The sequence below is a fragment of the Myxine glutinosa genome, chromosome 2 (assembly GCF_964187855.1).
Source record: "Myxine glutinosa chromosome 2, kmMyxGlut1.1, whole genome shotgun sequence".
NCBI classification, from domain to species: Eukaryota; Metazoa; Chordata; class Myxini; order Myxiniformes; family Myxinidae; genus Myxine; species Myxine glutinosa.
In genome coordinates this window covers 104559582-104578939 of record NC_136262.1, presented here as the reverse complement: position 1 = coordinate 104578939, position 19358 = coordinate 104559582, and the positions used below count along the sequence as shown (strand labels likewise).

Genomic DNA, 19358 nt, shown 5'->3' with positions numbered 1-19358 from the left:
AATAGCAATTGCTCTTCAGCACAAAGGTTATGATTTGAATTTGGAACAGAGGAACCATTTCTGAACCAGCACGTTCTGTACTCCTCATCCTCCGCTCACTTTGCATTGTTAGCGAGAATGGCACACCTCCTTGGCCAATTTTCCACAAGGATTCAGAGTAGAAAGCATGACGTCTCCTGAAAGACCCTTGCAAAAATCTCCTGATTTCTCATGATAGAAATCTGATAAGAATCTCAAGAGACGTTTTTACAAGGGGAAACTGCCCACACTGATAGAATGTAGTCCACAAGTTGGGAAGGTAGTTTCCATAAACGATTTTGGTTTGCACATGTGATTCTATTAATGACAACACGGAACAGGATGATGGCATCTCTGACGGATGGCCAAGATGCTATAATCGTTTACATAGTGGATGTACAGGCCTTAGGCTTCATGCCTCACCACAAAGGCCTATGACAGCTATTGATGAAAACAAGAGTTGCACACCACAAAGGGGCTGAACACCATGTGCCATACAACACCTTCAGAAAACTGTATTCATCTTCTTTTGAGTGCACCACTTGGCTGCGGGCACCATCATGTGATGGGCGCGACTGTGCCACTGATGCAATGGCTCCTGTAGGTTAGGCCAGGATCACCATGGCAGCTCACCTCCTCTTCATGAAGGACACTGTGGAATCTTCAATGTCCACCAACTAATGCCGCCGATGGGACGCCCAGTTGAACTTCACACCATCTCTCAGCAAGTTAACCTGCATACACATGTGTGGCGGTTGTTGGTCAGGTCTGTCTTAACCTGCTCTGCGTAGTAGATATGGGTTCTGCAGGAGGACATTTTCCAACTTTTTGAGGTGTAATGCATCATTTTCAGGAGGACAACATACAGTACATCACTGTAAAGGGTGACCATGACTCTATGGAGTCCAGTGCAAGCCATACATCACCTTGTAGCGCCACATATACATCCGCGCTACAATAATTTACATAGTGGAAGTATAGGCCTTAGGCTTCATGCCTCACCTTCAGGCCGCTTCGGACAAATTAGCCCAGGTTTCTTAATACAGTGGTATCGTTTTCGTAATAATAATAACATAGTAAATATAATCGTAACTGCAATCCCTTTGGCGTTACTGCAAAGTTACTAGATTGAAGCGGTGTATGGTTGGTTCATTGTTGACTCGAAACATATTGAATAAACCAGTGTCTCAATGCAATGTCTTCACTTCCATGGTGACAGACAGTTTAGAGACTTCGAGTACTTCAAAATAATTTAATACTTACATTATTTGTTAACTGGTATCTCTACCCAGGTCATACTATCCTGTTAAACGAAAGTATCAAACAAGCCCGGCTACTCCGCTGTTAGACTTTCGGTCTTGTTTAATTAGAATAGTCACCATCAGAGATTTCATGTTCCAAAAGTATATTCAAGTTGTTTTTCAAATGAATGCATGAGGTTTCACACTTCATTATATTCGCAATAAACATCCGATGAAGGCTAAAATAATATGTACAATACTTGTCACTGTATCACAGCACAGGCAACAGGTTTCCTCAAATGCCACGAGGAGATGGATTGTGCTCGAGTGACGTTTCGCATCCAGTGCGTTTCCTGCAGCTGCCGTTGTCTGTGCATTCACCGGTTGCCTGCGCACGGAGGCTGGAGGTGAGGAGGGGGAGAGACCAGAAAGTCGGGGAAGGAAGGAGGAGGAGGTGCCAGGAGGAAGGGAAGAACAGAAGGAGGAAAAGAGAAGACAACAGAGAAACAGAGAGACAAACACAGCTGTGCAGAAAGATAATTAATGTATGAACAGTGTGGTGTTCCGCAGGTGTTCCTGAGTGCCAGACGGCCTCCGAGTGTGGATGCAATTTAAGGTAGTATACAATTACAATCAATTACAATTACAATACTAGAATGGCACTCAGTAGAGAGCATACCTCCGCCTGGTTGGCCATATCATTCAATGGTGAAGAATCACTTTAAAAATTATTTTAACAATACAAATTGTTAAAATTAGGGGGGGGTAACAATACAAATTAATCAAGATAGATATTCATTCAAAAAATCAAGTACTTGGGATCAATTAATTTACTACACGACAGTATCTATTTTATATTAAAAGCACTTTTCACTGATTCAGACGGTGAGTTCAATTGTTGAAGACGTCGGTATGTACAGCATGCAGCGTTTGTGGATAAGTAGACATTTCTGGCTCCACTTTATGGCGAAATGATCTCATTAATGATCACATCGTGCTCATGCACAGGGACCCCAGGGTACAGCATCTCAAGGAAAGCAAGGCCAATGGTATAGGGTCCAGAACACTCGGGAGAGCTAGTGTGGAGGGCGTCCGGAAATGGGATGCGGCAGCGATGAAGAAATGTGTCGTAGTATCCTTTACCTCGACCCAGACGGTTACCTTGAGAATCAAAAGCCAATCCCGGAACGAGAACCAGGTCTAGACCACCTGCGGAAAGTGCGGTCCAATTCATTCCGAAGCATGAACAAACAAATTTCTCCATCTCTGTTGTATTCAAATAAGCTTTTGGATGACGTGTGACGGTCACCTGTCTGCATTGCATCCTCACGATCGGTTTCCACCATTGCCGGTTGCTGGATGTTCCATTTTGTGCGAGGAAGACCAAGAACATCCTCCATGGATGAGACCTGCAGCGGAGCAAATAAACAACCCTGACGGTGCACAAATAATTATGTGTGTAACAAAATGTGGTGGACACAACGCATTCATTCCAAAGGATAAAAGCTGCCTTCTTTGGATGAAAAGATTCATACAAGGGTAGACATCCATCAACTCGAATAACCATACGTGAATCAAAACCAAACTAAATGGTATTCATAGAATACTTACCTTGCGCAGTCAACTTGTTACGAGCCAACTCTTCTGTTTTTGAACATTTTTCTTTGATCCAATATGGCTGCCAGACCACGTGAGCGATGACATCATAAAATTAATATTCTCTAATATAATTGTTGCATAGAACACGCTCAATACATTTCAAACTGATCAGACTAAGCGTTGTCCCTGTCTAATTATGACGTCATAATTACGGCACCAATGACGTCATCATTAACAACACCGACAGTCACGTGAAAAAGTAAGTACACCCCATGTAAAGTTTTGACTTTTTCAACATATTTCAACATACAGCTATTTGATCTTCATTTCAACAATATTGAAAGATAAAGGTGATATAATATAACAAATATCATGAAACATTTACATTTTGTAGTCCATTGCATAATTTAAATAAACATCAATGCAAATTTCGCATGTGGAAAAAGTAAGTACACCCTTGGCTCTTATAGGTGGTATTGCCCCCTTTGGCGGAAACAACCTCAAGTCGGCGTTTCTTATAACTGTCTACCAATCTCTGACATCGACTGGGAGAAATTTTTGCCCACTCCTCCATGCAGCATTCTTTCAGCTGTGCGATGTTTGAGGGGTTTCTTGAATGCACAGCTCGTTTCAAATCCCCCCACAACATCTCGATGGGATTTAGATCCAGGCTTTGACTTGGCCGTTCCAGAACCCTCCATTTCTTTCTTTTCAGCCATTCCTTGGTGGATTTACTGGTATGTTTAGGGTCATTGTCATGTTGCAAGGTCCACCTTCGGTTGAGCTTCAACTTTCTGACAGATGGCCTCACATTATCCTCCAGCACCCTCTGGTACAATGAAGAATTCATCGTGGATTTTATGATGGTGAGCTGCCCAGGCCCTGATGCAGCAAAGCTGCCCCAAACCATAATATTTCCACCACCATGCTTTACAGTTGGTATCAGGTTCTTGTGCTCAAATGCTGTCTTTGGTTTTTGCCAAACATGTCTTCTGGTACTGTGGCCAAATAGCTCTACCTTTGACTCATCTGTCCAGAGCACATTGTTCCAGAAGTGCTGGTCTTTGCCTAGGTGTTCATTGGCAAACTTTAGTCTTGCCCTGATGTTCTTTCTGGACAGCAAAGGTTTCCTCATGGCACACCTCCCATGTAGATCAAATTTGTGCAGCCTCTTTCTAATGGTAGACTCGTGCACTTTGTCATCAACAGTGGCAAGAGCTACCTGTAGGTCCCGTGATGACATTCTGGGGTTCTTAGAAACTTCTTTCAGCATCTTTCGGTCTGCTCTCGGGCTGAACTTGCTGGGGCGGCCTGGCCTGAACAAGTTGGCAGTTGTTTCGAATCTTCTCCACTTGTAGATGATCTTCCGGACAGTCGAATGATTGATTTCAAATTGTTTGGAGATCTTTTTAAATCCCTTCCCAGACTCGTAGGCATCTATAACCTTCTTTCTGAAGGCCTCAAAGAGCTCTTTTGATCTAGGCATGGTGACGCTGCACACTTCAACAACAAAGAGCAAACCAAACTAAATGTCTGAGATTTAAATAAGACAGGTTCCTCCAAGATCCTCTCTAACGATGTTGTAATCATTTGCACCTGAGCTGGTGCACCTGATTCTAATTTTATGTATTTGAAGTAGTGATAAATGTAGGGGTGTACTTACTTTTTCCACATGCGAAATTTGCATTTATGTTTATTTAAATTATACAATGGACTACAAAATGTAAATGTTTCATGATATTTGTTATATTATATCACCTTTATCTATCAATATTGTTGAAATGAAGATTAAATAGCTGTATGTTGAAATATGTTGAAAAAGTCAAAACTTTACATGGGGTGTACTTACTTTTTCATGTAACTGTATTCGCCAATGGAGTTCTTTACAATGAGCCATGTTTAATTTTTTTCCATGCAGCGGTTTTGTTGATTTTGAGGTGCAACATTTTTCGGTTTTTCCAATATGGCGCCTGTACCACATGACCTATGACGTCATGATTGTCATTAAAATATTCTAAAGGAGGAGGCGCTCCTATGGTGAAAATTTCGTGTCCATCAGACCAACAGTTGCTGAAATTTAAAAAAAATAATGATCGGATAAGTGTTGTATTTGTCTAATTATGACGTCATAACGAAGGCATCGATGACATCATCATTAACATATCTTATTCCCCATGGGGAGTAGTTGACAATGAGCCAGGTCCCAATTTTTCAGAGATATAGAGGTGCGAAGTTTTTCCAAGATGGCGCACGTACCACCTGACATTTGACGTCATAATATTCACTAAAATATTATACAGGAGGAGGCCCTGCTATGGTGAAAATTTCATGTCAATCGGACCAACGGTTGCCGAGAAAGTGAATTTTTAAAATGCAGACACATACGGCACACGTACGTACGTACGTAGCTGAATGCTTAACCCCGCTTTTCGCTTCGCGAGCGCAGGGTAAAAAACGAACAGAGCCGTGGAGACCATAAAGTAGTGGAGATAAAGGGAAATGTGAATGATAATTCGGTAATGAGACATAACGTGATGGAGGTTGGGGGTCGTTGGGTAAGTAGATATCATGGGTGGTGGTAAGAGGGGGCAGCAATGGGCAGCTGCCTTGAAGCAATAGAGGGAACAGTGGGAATGAACAGGTGGAGGGAGACGGTTGCACAGGACGGAAAGAGAGAAAAGAGTGGAGGTGAGCTAGACAGTCTTGAAGTGGGGACGTTGACCAGGAGGGGGTTACTGAAAAATGTGCGTGGCCCAGAAAAAAAACTGTGCAGAGGCAGACAAGCAGACAGGTGGAGATGAGATCGGGAATATTAAGAGACCAGCAACCTGGCTGTGATGGCTTGGAGACAGGCCCAATTATCCTACTGTACCTGTGGTTTATCCACACCAGATTTGTACCCTCGCCCGAGGAGAGGGTATTGCATTTGAGTCAGTTTGTTACTTGGCAAAAAATTTTTGACAAGCATGTTGATCACTCGGGTTTGTGTGTTTGTTTGTCCACTCACTTATACTTGACTACAGGTCGCAATTTGAAACCGATATTCACGAAACTTCATCAAATGGTAGAGCTTGTGGTCCGACAAAATCCTATTTCTTTTTGAGGTCATAAGGTCAACAAAGGCCACTTTTCTCAAATTTCTAAAATCCTCAATTTTCATCCGATTGACTTTAAATTTGAATCGGATTTTCATATCAGCTAACTGAATTCAACCACTAACTATTTTTGAGATCAGCATAGGCCAAAACGTCAACCTAGGGCAAAGGTCAACAACCTTTTCAAATACCTAAAATCCTCAATTTTCATCGGATTACCTTGAAATATGAATAAGATTTGCATATCACCTTACTGAAACCAACCACCAACTATTTTTGAGGTCAACATAGTCCAAAAGGTCAACAACGGCCGAATTTCTAAAACTAGTGAGGTCCCCGTGCTACGCACGGGTGGGAGGCCATAAGCAAACAGAGAATGCAGAAACGACGAATGCTAAAGCATGAAACCAATAAGTTCCATATTCCTGTAGCACCTTCAGTCGCACGTCAGACATGGACAGAAAGTTCATGAAGGACTTCCATGAAAAACGTACCCGTTCGCAAACAAACAGGTACGTGTGTTCCATTCTCAGTCAATGGCGAATCTGCATATGGCGATCCGCGAATTTCACATTTAGAATGTAAAACCGTCACTGCATTTCATCATTCACTTGAACTCGATATCTCGTTTTTCATTCCAAACAGCATAACTCCAATCACAAATACACATTAATATAATAAACTTTTAACAACATTCATGACATAAACAAATATTTAAATCCTGATGTGAAGTTCCGTACGGGTGGGTGAATACAATTACGAATTCAAAATCGTAATTGTATTCACTCAATTCCAATCATCCATTGATACTTTAACAAAACTATTAACACGATTAACGTTTAACGATTAAACATTACAATTGAATGACGGTTGTATTGGGGTATTATCAAACCCGCGCATTGCCGTAATCTGTCCACTTCCGCATTTGCGGTTGGTTCGTAATTCTCATCAAAATCTAAACAGTATTTGTAGAATTTCAATAAAAGCCACATCACTGTTCATATCGGTAAATATTATTCCATCGTGTTTGGAAAAACTGGAAAATTGGAAAATTGGGAAAAAATTGGAAAAACAATATAGCCTATTTTACTGCAAGGGGTCCCAAGAATACCCACCCTAAATATTGTTGCAATCGGTTCAGCCATTTTTGCAGTACCTTCAAACGGACAGACGGACATTTGGTGAATTATAGTAAGATTGTCAATTTTCATCTGATTAACTTAAACTTTGAAGACTATTTGCATATCAGGTCACTGAATTCAACCACTAATGATTTTTGAGGTCAAAATGATGCTCTACTGAGTGCCATTCGACTTCGTTCTGTTTTGCCAAGTCTCACTATATGAGTGATTTTTCATGTCTGTCTGTCTGTTTGTTTGTTTGTCCACACAGAATAAATATGATTTTCTCTGTAACCGTTGGTCCGATTGACAGGAAATTTTCACCATAGGTGCAACTCCACCTGTATAATTTTTTTAATGATAATTATGACGTCATGGATCACGTGGTATGGGCGTCATCTTGGAAAAAAAACGAAAAACTTTGCACCTCCATATCTCCGAAAGTGCTGCATAGAAAAAACTTAGACATGGCTCATTGTAAAGAACTCTCCAAGGGGAATAAAATATGTTAATGATGATGTCATAGGTGCCTCCATTATGACGTCATAATTCGACAAGTACAAAACTTCATCTGATCAAGATGTAATTTCTTGAGCATCATCTAGATTCTAGGGATAAATTGGTAGAGAAAAAAATAATGATGACGTCATCAGTCACGTGGTTCGGCCGCCATATTTGTTTTAACACGAAGGCCTTTTAAAAACCACTGAAAACATGTCCTGGTGAGGGTCTGCAATCTCTGATTGCTCTTTCTAGTTATAAAATGCAATTTTGAGAATCAATCATTTTTGGCCAGAGACTGCCTGGGGGGTACTCCATCCTCCACCGAGAAGACAAGAGGCGTTACTCTTCCACTTCATTAACCTATGATTGAATGACTTATTTATCTCATGAAACTAACTTCTTCTTTCAATTCCTTTCCTTAAACTAACTTCCTCTTTCAATGGAATCCTTTCATCTCCTCTCCCTGTTAAGGCTGGGATGCCCCAAGGCAGTGTTCTGGGCCCAGTCCTGTTCCTAATCTTCATGAATGATCTTTTTGATTCTCTGGGAAATATTTGCTGATGACACCACCCTCGACCGTGGCATCGCTCACCTTTAAGATAGGCAGGCAACAACCTCTTCCCTCTGTGCAGACCTTGATATAATCACAAGCTGGTCAAATACTTGGAATATGTCTTCCAATCCTGACAAATCTCACACTCACTCTGTCTCTCGGAAAGGACCGTCTGGTGAACCCTCCCATCTAATTCCTTAACAACCCTTTTCGAAGTGGTTCAGTCACAGAAACTTTTGGGCCTCACCATCTGCCATGAACTCTCTTGGGCAAACCACATATCTAAGTTGGCCTCCAAAACGATTAACTGCCTAATATTCCATCATGCAAAGTCTTTCCTTGGCAAATCTAAACTTTTATCTACATACAAAACCTTCATCCTCAGCTTGATAGAGCAGCACTGCTCTCCCCTTTGGTTTGGTGCCCCTGCCTCACACCTTGCTCAGCTTGATGCCGTGGAAACCCAGACCCACAAAATCATTAGAATCTCTCACGATGAAACTGAGTCTATGGGCCTATCACTTTCCCATCGCAGACAAGTTGTGGTCTCTTTGTCTTCTACCGCCTCCTTGCTGGTCTTGTCCTCTCTGCTCTTTCAGAGCTTTGCCCCACCTCCTGCCCCCCTGGCTTCTGCGGTGCGCACATGGTCCACCATCAACCCCCTTTTTGGTTAAACTACCCAAATCAAGAAAAGCCCTGCTCACCTCTACTCATTCGTTGCACTTTTTCTCGCCTATGGAACCAACTGAGCGTTTGCTTCTAAATCCATTGTTTCCACCCCCATGTGTCCACTCCTACCACCTCATTCCTCCCTACACCCCTTATTTGTCCAAGACTCCCTCTATTTTGTCCTTCAACTCTGCTGTTGGTGTTTCCCCTCTCTTTCCTGTTCCTTTTGTCCGATTGCTCCTGACCCGTTTAGTGTTCTAGCTCTTACACGATCCTTGACTCTGTATGAAAAAAAACATTTTCACTTTATATATATATATATATAAATATAATTATGTATAGACAGTTGTGGCCAAAAATATTGGCACCCTTGCACTTTTTTCAAATAATGCACCATTTCTTGCAGAAAATTGTTGAAATTAAACAATGCTTTGATATCCACATATGTATTTCTTTGGATTGCAGTGCAACAAATAAAAAAAGCTGGAAAAACTACTAAATCTTAGCTTATTCCACACAGAAATCCTAAAATGACCCGGACAATATTATTGGCACCTTTTAGAAGTTAGAAATAATTAGATTTCCAGCAGGTGATTCTCCTTTACTTTGGAATTGAACTTACTTGTGGTGAGTTGCAGGTGCCTGCAATATAAAATCACTCATTTAACCAGTTTGAAGAGAGAAAAGGAGTCATTCTGCTGTTTTGTGTCACTGTGTGTACCGCAATGAGCATAGAGAAAAGAAAGAAAACCAGAGAATTGTCTGAGGAGGTCAGACACAAGATTGTAGCCAAGCATGGACAACCTCAAAGCTACAAGTCCATCTCCAGAGACATTGATGTTCTTGTTTGCACCATACGCAATGCTATCAGGAAGTTTAAGGCCCATGGCACTGTAGCCAACCTCACTGGATGTGGCCATAAGAGAAAACTTGATCAAAGATTGCAGTGAAGGTTTGTTCAAATGGTGGAGAAAGCACCTCAATCAACTGCCAAACTGATTCAATGCGAACTTCAGACACAAGGTACAACAGTTTCAACTCTCACAATCTATTGCCAACTCAATGAAAGGACACCCAGGAGGACCACACTGCTGCTGAGAGAGAGACATAAGAAAGTCTGACTGGAGTTTTCCAAAACACACCTGGACAAGCCAAAATCCTTCTGGGAGAATGTCCTGTGGACAGATGAGACCAAATTAGAGCCTTTTGGTAAAGCACATCATCTCTATGTTTACAGAAAACAAAATGAAGCCTTCAAAGAAAAGAACACCTTCCCTACAGTCAAACATGGAGGAGGTTCAGTGATGTTTTGGGGTTGCTGTGCTGCCTCTGACACTGGGTGCCTTGAATGTGTGCACGGCATCATGAAATCAGGAGATTACCAAGGCATTTTGGAGCGCAATGTTCAACCCAGTGTCAGAAAGCTGGGTCTCCGTTGAAGGTCATGGGTCTTGCAGCAGGACAATGACCCCAAACACACTTCAAAAAGCACCCAGGAATGGTTCAAGACAAAACGCTGGACTGTTCTGAAGTAGCCAGCAATGACTCCAGATCTAAATCCCATTGAACACCTGTGGGGAGATCTGAAAACAGCAGTTGGGAGAAGGCGTCCTTCAAATCTGGGAGAACTGGAGCAGTTTGCACAAAAAGAATGGGACAAACTGCCAGTAGAGAGGTGGAGGAAGCTCATTCATGGCTATAGGAAGCGCGTGACTACAGTTATTTTATCCTAAGGATGTGCTACCAAATACCAAGTCTAGGGTGTCAATAATTTTGTCAATGCAATTTCTTTTTATTTTCTGATTTAAAAAGATATATTAAGTTCTGAATCAAAAACAAAGGTTCTGTAATATTAACAGTGAAAAAAAAGAATTGTGGAGACCAAATACTTTTGTCAGTTTCAACTTATTTTCAGAGAAAATTGTGAGTTATTTGAAAAAAGTGCAAGGGTGCCAATATTTTTGGACACGACTGTATATATTCAAACCAGTCCAACAGGATAGTGCAGATTATCTTTGTTTGAGCTGTCTCGTCTGGATTCCGTTTCTGACCCGACTATGAACTGTCGGATTTGTTCTTCGCAGGCTGCAGGTGTTGCATCTCGAAGTGCCCGGGATCTTGTATATATCTTGTAATATATCTATTGGATGGGAGTTTTCACGAAGAGTAGGCGAGTTTTCCCAGCACCGTGAACAAATTCCAAATTCCTGCCTAAACTGTGGGCAGCAAGTAATCTGGTCTTCTCGGATGGTGCTCGGCACCAGGATAAACTGCCAGCTATCTCAGAGTTTGGCCATTGTGTGGGCTCAGGCTCCTACATGATAAACAAATTCACGCTCCTAGTTGCTCACGTCACGTGTGAACAGCTGTCTTCGGCTACCAAGGGTAAACCAACCTATCTACCTTGGCAAACCAACCCTTCCTTACCGTTAACATCTGACAACATGCACATCCCTTTTGTAATTAACTTGCATATAGGTCATTCCACAGCAAATGAATACCGAATGTGTGACAGTTTTTACTAAAAGTTCAAAGCTTCAGTTTTTTAAATTGCATCAAATTGACCCTTTTTTGAGATATTACAAAGCAGAAAATAAAAACACTTGCATTCATTACTGTCCATCCCTTTGGTGTCGGATGGGAATACAAATTGTCATTTTTATCCGTTATGGATGTAAAAGATACATTAATTGGGGTAATTGGGTAATTGGGTAATTGGGGTAATTAATTGGGGTAAAGCTCGTAATTGGGGTTAAGTAAACTGCATAGATAAGCTAACGATTCACTGTGTGACTGCTTCTTCCATCCATTGCTTGTAAATAACTTTGATCGCTCCTTCTTTTTGCTTGTGTGTATAATAAATCCTATTATTCCTCCGTACTCTGTCTTCTTCTCTCTTCCTTCTCTTTCGGTCGCTTTAGAGGTTTCCAAATTGAATATCTGTGGCGCGATCTGGTCAACGTTGGGGGAGTCGGGCCAATCGGGGATCCTGTAACGGTCGCGGTTGACCATCCGCTCGGCCCAAAGTAACATCTTGTCCGCGACCCGTGTTTATGGATTTATGGATGTAAAAGGTGTTTATGGATGTAAAAGATAGACAAAGAACGTTGCATTGTGGGCATTACTTGGAATCCACTGCAAGCAGGAACATACCATGTAGCTCAAAGGTGAGCACACGACCAACTGAACTATCTTGCCATCGCTTAGCCTGTAATACTTAAAGGACTTGTGTGGAGGCCTCCCATCCAGGACATTGGGAATAGCTGTGTCCGTAATAAACAATCCTGCACCATTATTAAGCAGTCCCCATATCAGTCTCACTATTATGGTCCTGGAGGGAAGCATTAAGTGTTTAATCTTGGTGCCCAAGTAATCCCGCTTTCTTGAAGGATAATTTTCCAATTATTACTTGCAAAATCGAAGATTTTTCAAGTATATTGGTCGGTTGCGTTTGTGGTTCTGTCTGTTTGTCTGCCTGTCTGTCTGTTTGTCACTAGCCTACAGGTCACAATTCAAAACCGATCGTCACGAAACTTCACCAAGTTGTATAGGTCGTCCCAATCGAGAGGCTTAATATATTTTGAGGTCAAAGGTCAAAGGTCATCTGGAGGTCACATTTCTAAAATCACCATTTTAAATCCGATTGACTTGAAAATTGAATAGCATTTGTACATTGAGTCACTAAATTAGGAAATGAAGTATTTTTGAGGTCAAAAGGTCAAAGGTCAACTCAAGGTCAAACTTCCACAATCATCACTTTACATCTGAAAAACCGTCAATTTTCATCCGATTTACTTGAAAATTGAACAACATTTGCATATCGAGTCACTAAATTGGGAAACATACTATTTTTGAGGTCAAAATGTCAAACGTCAACTCAAGGTCAAACTTCCACAATCATCACTTTACATCTGAAAAACCGTCAATTTTCATCCGATTTACTTGAAAATTGAACAACATTTGCATATTGCCTCACTGAATTGGGAAACCAACTATGTTTGAGGGCAAAAGGTCAAAGGTCAACTGAAGGTCAAACTTCCAAAATCATAAATGTTCATCTGAAAAAACCCGTCAATTTTCATCTGATCGACTTGGAAATTGAAAAGCATTTGAAAATTGTGTCACGAAATAGGAAAGCCAACTATTTTTGAGGTCAAAAGGTCAAAGGTCAACTCTAGGTCAAACTTCCAAAATCATTCATTTTCATCTGAAAACCCATCAATTTTCATCCGATTGACTTGAAAATAGAACAGCATTTGTGTATTGCCTCACTGAATTGGGAAACCAACTATTTTTGAGGTCAAAAGGTCAAAGGTCAACTCTAGGTCAAACTTCCAAAATCATTCATTTTCATCTGAAAACCCATCAATTTTCATCCGATTGACTTGAAAATAGAACAGCATTTGTGTATTGCCTCACTGAATTGGGAAACCAACTATTTTTGAGGTCAAAAGGTCAAAGGTCAACTCAAGATCAAATTTTCAAAATCATCAATTTTCATCTGAAAAGCTGTCAATTTTCAACCGATTGACTTGAAAATTGAACAGCATCTGCATATCGAGTCACTAAATTGGGAAACATACTATTTTTGAGGTCAAAAGGTCAAAGGTCAACTCAAGGTCAAACTTCCACAATAATCACTTTACATCTGAAAAACTGTCAATTTTCATCCGATTTACTTGAAAATTGAACATTTGCATATTGCCTCACTGAATTGGGAAACCAACTATTTTTGAGGTCAAAAGGTCAACTGAAGGTCAAACTTCCAAAATCATAAATTTCCATCTGAAAAAAAACGTCAATTTTCATCTGATCGACTTGGAAATTGAACAGCATTTGTGTATTGCCTCACTGAATTGGGAAACCAACTATTGAGGTCAAAAGATCAAAGGTCAACTCAAGGTCAAACTTCTAAAATCATCATTTTTCATCTGAAAAATCGTCACTTTTCATCCTGTTGACCCGAGCTTTGATCAAGATCGTAAATTTTAATCTTCATGAAATGGACAATTTGCTGTGTCAATGGGAACTTTTGGGGGGGCGGATTTTGCAAGTATCATGCTCCGCATGATGTCTTCTTGTTTATTCTTTAGTTATTTGATTTTTCGATTTTCCAAAAAGAAAATTTCAATTGTCAATGATTTTTCTTCCAATATCAATTATTTAAATATTTTCAATGTTGTTATTTAATTTTTGGATTGTTTTTTTAAAAATTATTTAATTCCCCTATTTTTTTTTTTTTTTTTTTATGGTTTCCAGAGGGCAGCATCAGTCTTGGTGTCCATGTCTTGTTTTTTGTCTTGGTGTCCATGGTGTCACTTTTTGAAAAAAACAAACATTTTCTTTCATTATGAGGAAGAATTTCAAGTGTTACCAATTGGCTGGTATTACTATAGTTGGCTCTACTGGGAACCATTTCCAGTTTAATGTTTATGTCACTGTTTCATATTCCAGGTTGATGAAAACATGACATCTTCCATATGAAAGCTGAACAGGAAAGTTGGGCCAATCTCTCAAACTGGTTCAAAGTTTTTTTTGTTGTCTTTTCTAATACGGATGGTGACTATACCATGCTAATAGTTGTTACTGATGTTGCAACTGTATGGGCGTTTCTACAAATGGATGTATTTCTCAATGACAATTTTTAGCTTATCTGGAATTGGAATTCAAGAAAAAGTATTGTCATTGTGCACCATCCGTCCATCTGTCCATCCATGCGTCCGTCTCCTATTTCGACTTCTCCGGCCAAACAGCTGCGCCTATCTGGCTTGAATTTGGCAGCAAGGTTCCGCTCTTGACTGGCAACGGGGATTGCAAAGATCATTTTGGTCACGTGACTTTAAGTAGATCAAAATGGCAGACTAAGTAAACTCCTTCAATAATCTTCCTCAAACCCACCAGTCAGAATGCTGCAAAATTTGGTTTACAACATTAAGACAGGGTCCTGATGTTAAACTGTGGAGGCCATGCCGATCACATGACTGGAAGTGTGTCAAAATGACCGACTTAGTCAATTTTTTGGGAAAATCGTGTAAATGCCTTCAAAAATCTTCTTCATACCCACGAGTCAGAATGCTACCAAATTTTGGTTACAACATTAGTCCGATACGCTACAGGTCCAGTGGTCCTATTTTTGCATAGAACGAGCATATTGTTGCTGCTACTGCATTGTAACCATAACTTGAGGTCGTTTGCATCCACAAATCTCTGAAATGTTCAGCTCTGACAATATCTTTTGTCAAGGAGGAAAGTTCCTGACTTCCTCTTACTGCCGGCACAAGTATTTCTTGCAAAAGCATAAAGTGCCATTTCACTAGATGAGCCTGCTTTGAAAAAGCAACTATGAATAGCAAACAGAAAATGGGAGTTCATTAGTACCCGCAGCATGTCCATGTGTGTGCGGTTGGAGGCGTAACGTGGAACAAAGCAGGCCTTTCCAACCCGCAGCGCAGAACCCAGAATCTCCCATGTGCTGGGCTCTTCTGGCATGCTCAGGTAGATGGAAATGCGCGTTGAACGTACAAACTTCGGGTGCTTAATCAGCTGCATGCGGGATAAGAAGGGGAGTCAAAAAAACGAAAACAAAGCAAACGTTTGTCTTATATCTCAAAGAAAGAATAAATTAACCAGAATAATCACACAGCAAGCGTTTGCAACATTCAAAAGCATGCAATCAAATCTGCCTTGGTCTCGATGCAGGCCCGTTAAGAAGAAAAGATGGGAATTGGGATTCCTTCAGGATGAGGTCTTTCCGAATTCTGAGAAGTCAAAGAAACATAAAACAGCGTCCGACTCCCAAAGTTTTATAAATCTTAGATCGGAAGCACCGCGTCTCAAGTCTGCGTGCGGGAATAGGAACCCCTTTTGGATTTCCTTTTCTTTTAAAATCTCCACCCAATAAAGCTCTCTTGGTGTTGCTACATACATATTGTTCTGCAGTGGGACATCAGGGGGATATATGATTGTACTTGATAAATAATAACAAAGACATTATTCGACAATGGACAAATAAACATAGGACGTTGGATTCAAAACTTGGAATGCCAGCATCATGATCAGTGCTCACAATTTAATCCCATACTATGTCAAAGGAAGCAGATTCCCAAATCAAACTAAATAAATTAAAAAGTCGCAGTGGATAAAATACTCTTCATAGTTCTATGATCACATAATCTACAATGGCAGATAAAGATGGTTAAATGCCCCCACTGCACATACCCACCTCCCAGGCCTAAGGTATACGATTCATTTCCTTCCCTTTTTTTCTTCAAACCAAACCTCATATCTAGTTCCCAGAAGAAACACGTATGCCAAGCAATGACACGAAACAAGCTGAATACACTTTACGTACCATGGGGTGGAAGGAGGGACGAGGGTTTGGGTATTGGGATGGGTGAGGGACCCCAGGACAAATAGTGTAGGCTGCTATGTCTTAAAAATGGCTGTCGTGTTTTTTTTTTGTTAAAAGCAAAATTCCACTTGATTCCTTGTCTTTGGGGTGTCACATGTTCGAAAAAATAGGTTGTTAATTTTTTAAAACGGATTAAGGGTGTCAAATCCAAGATGGCCGCCAAAATATATAAATTCCATTAAAACTGGTATTCTGAACACAGTATGAGGTCCAAATTAGTGATAATACCCATAATTTCAATACCAAGGAGTTCAAAAACAATTAATTTCAATATGGCAGTCAAATTCAAATTCAATTTCAATATGGCAGAAGGAAGCGGCATTGACCAGGCTTGGGTCGAAGCTGGACTATATTCTCCAACAACCGTAACGCAAATCCTAAATGGAAAACATCTCTACAGGTCCCTAGAAGCACATACCGTAACATTGCTTGCTCTATACCATCTCTACTTTGACAGGTTCCTAACAAAAGCACCAGAAGAGAAAGTGTTCCTAAGTGAAGCGTCCATTGATTTGGAAAAAGCATATCAGAAAGATATCAGCATGAACACAGGCAACCGTCAAAACCTCAGAGATGCCGTCAGAGAAACCATGACCATGTTCGAATCTAGAGATATCCTCACAAAGTTGGGACAGTTTGAAAGCAATCCAGCACCAATTCAACACTACATCCGTAACTACTTGAGGCAGTTTGAAACTATCCTTCAGTATATTAGAGCTACCAGACAATGGGACCTGCTGCTGCATATGGAAAGCACTGAAGCTCTTATCAAGTACTTCTTTGCTCAGGACCACCTGAACTACGCACGTTTGCTCCCTTTGTACCTGTCAACAATGCAGCAAACAGAACAAGTTTTTCCAGATGTCTGGGCAGAACTCCTGAAAGGAAATTTCTGTGTGACGAAGGGGATTGCTGCATTCACTTCAATAGGTCCAGATCACGGAATTGAGCAGGAGAACCGCAAACTCAAGGTCATTGGAGGCATTACTGGAATAACCCAAATTGAGAGAGCTCTAGACCGTTTCTTCCTGATTGCACCTGACTTGTGTAATCTAGTAGAGGAGTTTCAAAGAGAATATGGCATGGAAGGTGCTGATACCAGAGACCAACACCACGAGATCACAGGGGGAAAGTCCACCCGAGTAATGAGAAATTCCGCTAGATTGACAGAGGTATTTGTTGTTCATGGAGACCCATTCGTAACCGATGAGAGTGACCTGTGTAACCTTCTTACCAAGAAAGTAATTGATGAAAAGGTAACAAAGGACATAGTAGACCGCGATGCCATCGGACAACAGTTGTTCCAGACATTTGTCAAAGAACGCCTTACAGAAGGAAAACTTTCAGTGTGGGATCCAATGAAGAGAAAGAACATAGGCACTTTCAAAAGTGCCAACACAGTGAAGAAAGTGAAAGCAGGTGACAAACTCATTAAAGTCAAAGAAGAACGAGGACTCCTACAGAGGTTTATAGTAGCATCAAGAAGCCGTCCAGACCTTGATCTAAAGGACTGCATTGGGAAGTATGAATTTGGAATTGTTCCACGTGCCCTTTTCGCTTCGGATGGGTCACTTCTCCTAGCATATGACAAGGCTAAGGTCCTTCATCATCTTGAAGTGCTAGTTACCAAGGAGCAACCTAGCCCAACAGAAGCCACAAGCGATCCAGCTAATGCCATACCGAGTGTTTCTGGCGACCAAGTATTGAGTGAAAACTCCCAAACTGAAGTACCACCCCAAGCCGAGGCGCCTGAAGTACAAGAAGCGCAGCCTGAGCAAGAAGCTTCAACTGACATGTCCGACATGTCTGAGAAATTTAAAGTTGTAGTCATAGATGGCATGGCCCTCGTTAACTCCATCTCCAAGACAGACAAAATGAAAACATGCAGTGATTTTGCCATGTCATTTCTTGAAAAGCTTATCAGGATTGCAGCTAACTACGACGAAGTAAGACTGGTATTTGACAGATACGTCGAAAGTTCTCTGAAAGAGCAAATGAGAAAAAAGAGAACAAAGGGAAACTCGACCTACTATCACATCCAAGATAGTACACTGATCCAGAATATTTCCTTGAAGGACTTCCTTTCAAGTGTCAAAACCAAGGCAGAACTTGTAGAGTATTTAGCTGCAAAGACTCTGGATCACAGCAACAGCTCTGCCAACAAATTGAAGAAGTTCATGGTAACCTTCGGCACTGAGACAAAAGGCAATGTAAGTGTGCCTGATGAATTGGTAAAACACGGTCATGAAGAAGCGGATACGTTACTCTTGCTCCATGCCCTAACAGTTAACGGCGATGTAGAACTTGTAATAGACTCTCCAGATACCGATGTCTTCTTGCTGATGATCCACATGTATCCACAGCTACCTGCTGAGACATATTTCCTTACCGGAAAAGGAAAACTGAATAGGAAAATTGCAGTCAAACCTATCTTTGAAAAGTTAGGAATTAACCGCGCCTCAGCTATTCTCGGGTTTCATTCTTTCACAGGATCAGATATGTGTGGCAGGTTCGCCGGCAGGACAAAGGACTGGTGTATGAAGGTGTTCATGTCCTGCGATGATATGATACTGGATTCACTTGCTTCACTTGGCAAATCTGCTGCTACACCCTCTCCAAACGCAATTGACCAACTGGAAAGGTTCGTTTGCTTATTGTACAGATCCAAAACACACACCAAAGTAAATGCACTACGATGGTTCTTGTACTCAAATCGACAGGCCGAGGGAGAGAGTCTGCCTCCAACCTCTGGATCATTGACACCACACATTCTGCGAGCACATTATATTGCAATGATATGGATGCAGGCATGCGAAAGTCAACCGTCCCTTCCTTCTCCCACTGACTGCGGATGGAAGTCAGAGGAAAATAGATTTCTTCCGGTGATGTGTTTGAACCCTCCAGCACCAGAGGCCGTGACTAAGCTGGTAAAATGTGGCTGCAAATCAGGATGCAAAGGAAACTCCTGTAGTTGCCGCAGCAATAAACTCCCATGCACAGAGGTCTGTAGCTGTTTGAACTACAGCTGTAGCAACAATGAACAATCAGCTCAGAACATTGTGGGAGATGAACATGAGGACTTGTAAGGTAAAACGGATGATTGTGAGACAGGAATATTTAAATATGGTCAAACAGGAAATTACATTA

The 19358-nt window shown here is 41.1% G+C and overlaps 1 protein-coding gene across 3 annotated transcripts in view; it reads right to left on the bottom strand.

Moving 5' to 3' along the window:
* Positions 1–1362: 1362 nt before the first annotated feature.
* MTHFS (methenyltetrahydrofolate synthetase) overlaps positions 1363–19358 on the bottom strand; it is a 74160-nt gene continuing 56164 nt past the window's right edge. The window contains exons 3-6 of one of the 3 annotated variants that reach the window (XM_068107582.2): positions 15179–15343; positions 2569–2692; positions 2403–2468; positions 1363–1647 (exon numbers count right to left, since the gene is read on the bottom strand). In XM_068107582.2, the coding sequence (XP_067963683.1) occupies positions 1637–1647; positions 2403–2468; positions 2569–2692; positions 15179–15343 (366 nt within the window). In that variant the 3' untranslated portion in view covers positions 1363–1636. Of the gene's footprint in view, positions 2469–2568; positions 2693–15178; positions 15344–19358 lie in introns of all 3 variants that reach the window. The other 2 variants (XM_068107580.2, XM_068107581.2) reach the window with 2 other exon arrangements.